A 5,227-nucleotide genomic window follows, 5' to 3' on the forward strand; every position below is an offset into this window, starting at 1 on the left:
TACAAATAATTACTATTTCACATAAGGAAAAATCTCACCCAAGGAAGGAAAAGGTATCCTGCATATATTTTCATAGCAATGAGTATACATTCTCAAAATTTTGTCTGGCTAATTATCCAACATTTATCAACTGCATTCATTCAATCTCTCAAGAGGAGGATGTAGTCTAACATCATCCAGAACATGGTACAAGTCCATGGTGGATACTGCTATAATAAAAACATGCAGGTTTTGAAAATTCCTCTGCTGATGCCAAAATGCTTTAGTAGAAGCATTACTCATGCCTCAAACTTGTCCATTGAGGTAGGTCAGTTTTATTACCCCATTTTAAGAGAAGGAATACTGAGGCACATTGTAAATGACTTGTCCAGTGCTGTGGTCTGAATTCATGGGATGGACACTTCATCTCCAAAGCAACAACATTGAGGTGGAACCATTAAGAGGTGATTAGGTCAGGAGTGTTCTACCCTCATGGATTAATGTCCTTATCTTGGGAGTGGATTCTTTATTGTCAGCATAAGTCTGCTTTAGGAGTCACATGGTCAGTGGCATACTGGTAGGAGGCCCTGACCTTCACACCAGTATAGCATAGCTACCTTGCCTTCTTTTCACATCAACCCACTTCTGCTACATTTACAGAGAACACACTTGGAATAATTGCAGACTGTTAAAACTTCCATTTTAAACACTGTAACCTTTTAATTAATAAAGGTATAAATAAAATATGTTCAAATTATTTCTACCCTCCATCAAACGTGATTAATAAAAACAGCCCTAAGAAGTTTACAAAATGAAGCCCAGAAGGGAATCCTTCAAATCTACATATTGGTAATCCTCCAAGCGGGCCAGTTTTTACATCTGCACTGCTGCAGGCTCTCAGGTGTTAAGGGACTCAAGAGGGAGCAAGGGAGGCTCACGTGTAACATGGATTAGAAAAGAGGTAAGGCACCTGAATAAATTGTCAGCATTAACCATTACAAATTCACTCTTGATCAGAGTTTCTTTTAATGTGTCATTGAGCTTTAGAATCTTGAAAAATGTTCTTTACTGAGTCAATCTACCACTACCCCCCACACTCATGTCCTGCACCCTCAGTCCAAGGTCTCCATCCTCACTTCTGTAGGGACGTGGAATGGATCAGATTTGTGGGACAGAATTAAAAGAGAATGAGAAAAAATTGAGGGTTATATCTACCTGATGACCTGCAGAGATAAAAAAACCCAAGAGACATATTTGTGGGTAGGCACGCAGGTCAGCAGATATGATCTATAGTGATCTTCCATAAGATTCTTTTCTGCTTTAATGAACAGTTCAAAGCAAGGCTGCCTTAGTGCAGGCTGGTCCCTTTTGCCTCAACTCAACTGACACAGGAAGAAAGTTCCTGCTTCCTCCCAACATCAGGCCTCAACAATGGACAAAGCATTTGGCATTGTACACTGTTAATCCTGGTAAGAGCAAAGCCAGGCTTCGACATTGATGACGGAGGTACAGGGCAGGAAAGGCCCATAGTCTTTAAACTACTGACATTCTGTTTTTCCCCCCACAGATTTCTATCCTATTGTCTGCTTGGCTGTGTGGTAGGGGATGTCGGTTAAGTTTGCTAAACACACACTCTTTTCAGCAAAATTCATGGCATCTCAGATCCCACATTTAAGCCAAAGCTTTGCAGCAGACTCTGGCTCCTGGTCAGGGCCTCCTTTCAAAGTGAGAACTGGGTGTCCTCTTCCTGCAAGAATCACACTGAGCATGCTCTCTTCTGTCCTAGAAAGGAGATTATCAACAAACCCTGCTTTCCTCCATGGTCAGCTCACTGGCACAACATGGGCATTTGGCTTAGCTTTTTGGAAAGTGAGCCTGTGTGAGCCAGGAAAGTTTTGAGAGGGTTTGCTAAACTTTTCTTAAGTTATCAGTGTGGCAGAGGCACATAGGGTGGAGGTGAAGAGGATCTGGAGGCCACTTCAGTTCAGTGCCCATGAGCAATGTGTCTGCAGAATAGGGTGTTGCCTGGATAGGAAGTCCTCACTGCCCTGAAGACACATAGGAGGCTGTCTTTAATGAAAAAAAGGAAGTATAAGAGAACCAGTAAAAATGACAGATGGAGTAGAGCCAGGAAACAAGGTGGTTAAAAGATCCCTACACCCAAACTCTGCCACAGGCAGTCCTGTCAGTGTTGTCTGGATGGTCACAGAAAAAGGAATGCATGAAGGGGCACAATAACGGGGGAGGAAACCTAGGTTTTATTCTATGTAAGGAGAAACAGTAATGAATGAACCTACTATCTAACTTAGCTCACCAGAACACCCAACAAATCACTCAGCAGCTTCTGAACCCTCTGGCAATGTGCTGTCAGAGCTCTTCCTTTAGAAAGTAATCTCTCAGGAGCTGCCTACAGACCCTGCCCCTCAAACTGTCCATCTCCTCCTGCCCAGCAGTGGGAGGAATGGGTAAACCAATAGGTTCCTCTTGTCCTTCAAGCTACTTTAGTATTTCTTTTTCAGAATGAAATACTCCCAGTGAATATTTTTCATGCTGCAATACAGATTATGTCTATACACGTTTAACTTTGACCCAAGTTCACCTGCTAAAATCTTTCCATTGTTGGATATTTGGAAATGCCACAGCCATCCTATCATTACAAGGGCAGTGACCAAAATCCTGAAGATAGCACAGCAGAAAGATGAAAGAAGTTGAATGAGAAGCTCACAGAATCCTCAAAATTCTATTAACTGTTGCTGTATCCATCACTTCTGGACATGGTTAACCTGACAACTTGTTTGTGTATGAAATAAGAAAATGTCCTTGTTATATAGGGGGAAACGTCCTTCCCCAACAGAGATCACGTTTTCTAAGGATAAAATGCTTCCCATTTATCCTCAGTCTAAACTATATTGAGACATTGAGATGTGCTGTGGTAATTTAATTGCCAACCTTCATGGCTACTCTACCAATCAGGAGAGAAAGGACGCATACTGAGTAGAGAGGCTCCAGGTCTCTGCTAAGTAGGCAGCTGGTTCTGACTACAAAAAGCTTTCCCACCTCAACCACATCCTTACTTACAAATCATACCCTGCATGCTCACTCTCCCCTGATGAATGACCTGCTTTGCAAACTCTGTGACAAAGTTATTTTCACCTTCTATCTGGCAAAGCGTATGATGACAGTTAATGGGCACTTTTGAGAAGATTTTGTTGCATATCTAGCTAGAGCCACCAATCTGGAAGCTCAGGAGAGATCAAGAAAAGAGAGTTAGTTAACTGTGGCAAAGATCTTTACTTTTAGGCTCTAGAAAAGACCGTTGGGTTTTTACAATGGACACCAACTTATGGCTGATCAGGTGCTTGCCTGGGAGGCAATGAGGGATTAGAGAAAGGAAGGTGATAGGAACCAAGCAAGGCAAAGGATAATGGGAATAGAAGAGAAAAAAAAAAAATCAGCCTAGCTTCAAAGAGGGGAATTTGTTGCCTTTCAATACTTGCGCATTTACAAGAATACTGTACTAGAGTGGGTTAAGGTCATCGTCTTTAGCATCTGGGTAGCATTACTCAGTAGTTAATTAACAGAACATTAAACCTCTGCCCAGATGGCTTTAGAAAAGGAACCTGGACAACCCCAAACTCAGGCACTCTTGTGGCTTCCATCTCCAGTTCTCTTAATCCTGGCCAGGACGGCGGTCTTGGATACTTTCTTCCTGTCATAAGCCAGGCCGAGGACAGCCATGCAGTCGATGAAGAACGTGGTAAAGTTGATGTGCCAGCGGTACTCACTGGCAGAGTAGTCATAAGGGAAGGTGTGGTGGTAGTTGTGGAAACCCTCACCCACAGCTCCTAGGGAAACCAGAATATTCTCCCGGGAGTTAATGTTCTTGTCATAGGGGCGGTATCCGTACAGGTGGGCAGCACTGTTCACCAGCCAGGTGGCATTGAGCACTACAGCATATCGCAGGAAAGTGGCAACACACAAGCTGTTTAGAAAAGTTTCACCCCAATAGAACCAGGGCACCAGTGTGGGCAGGATGAAGCATATCAACAGGACAGCGGGCTTGTAGTACCTCCTCTGGAACATCACCAGCTTCTCAGCTTTTAGGTCAGATAGGTTCAGCGTCGCCCCCTTCTCTTTGACAGCTGGGTGTTTGCGCACCAGCAGCCAACCCACGTGAGAGAAGAAGAAGCCGCGGCGGGAGTTGTGAGGGTCGGCATCTGTTTCTGAGAACTTGTGGTGGGCGCGGTGATCTCGGGCCCATTCATAAACATCATTCTGGAACGCCATGGTGTTGGCAATGATCAGGAAGAGCCGCAGGGGCAGCCGCGCTTTGTAAGTTCGGTGGCTCCACAGGCGATGAGCTCCTGCTGTGATGCCCAGACCACTGATTAAATAGTACACATAGGCCCAGAGCCAAGTGTAGAATTTGCAGGTGGGAACGAGTATGATCCCATACAGGGCTCCCAGGTGCAGCAGACACATGAGGATGATGTTTCTCCAGACAAACTCAAACTTGGGCCTGGGGCCTTCTGCATCCTGGTAGCTGGGGTCATATATGTCATCTTTCATTTCAGGGCGGATGTCTTCCTCGGAGTAGAGAGGGTGGTTCTCCAACTTCTCTCCTTCATTCTGTGGGCTCCCCTTGGGAGGCGCTGTGATGGTGGTGATGGTGGTGTAGGAGCTGGAGAGCTGCAGCATGTGGGCCGGCATCTTGCCTCGGTGATGCTGGGATACGTTCCCAGGGCCGAGACTGCCGAGCGGAATTCGATCTGCAGAGGCCCGAGGATGGACTGACCCGGCTTAAGAGCCGCGATCTAGTACGTGCGCTCAGAACTGTCTGTGCGCCTTGCACGCGCGATGGATGTCCCGGCCGGAAACTGCAGTGCGCAGATCTCCCGGGGCTACGTTTTTCAGGCTAGAGCTGGCAGTGATTGTGTCCGGTATTTCCTTGATTCCGTTTCAACAACGAGGGATACAAAGCGCAATGCTGGCGGAAAAAGCCGAGAGAGGAGGTGAGGGCGGGAAAAGGACAGGAGCGCTGTGAAGAGTCAAGGCACCAGAATACTGCAGACAACAACCTTATTTTTGTTTCTATCCATCTGCTAGGATGATTATCTCTGAGCAGCTAGGTTACTCCCAGTTAGGGGGTGCAGTCTTGTGTTCCCTACTGAAGAAAATCTTTGTTCATCTAGCATTGTCAAGTCCAGTGTGGGCTCTCCTGGGTGTATTTCAGAGTGGGGTGTGGTAT

General features: G+C 45.6%; 1 protein-coding gene across 1 annotated transcript; it reads right to left on the reverse strand.

The window, feature by feature from the left end:
* Positions 1-674: 674 nt before the first annotated feature.
* On the reverse strand, positions 675-5,000 carry LOC124086627 (stearoyl-CoA desaturase-like). Its single transcript, XM_046435020.2, has one exon. It carries the CDS (start codon positions 4,687-4,689, stop codon positions 3,616-3,618), a length of 1,074 nt encoding a protein of 357 aa, XP_046290976.1. The 5' UTR covers positions 4,690-5,000; the 3' UTR covers positions 675-3,615.
* Positions 5,001-5,227: the final 227 nt, after the last annotated feature.

This window comes from Marmota monax, unplaced genomic scaffold (genome assembly GCF_021218885.2).
Source record: "Marmota monax isolate L192 unplaced genomic scaffold, Marmota_monax_Labrador192_F-V1.1 WCK01_AAM20220418_F8-fsc00024, whole genome shotgun sequence".
Classification (NCBI taxonomy): domain Eukaryota; kingdom Metazoa; phylum Chordata; class Mammalia; order Rodentia; family Sciuridae; genus Marmota; species Marmota monax.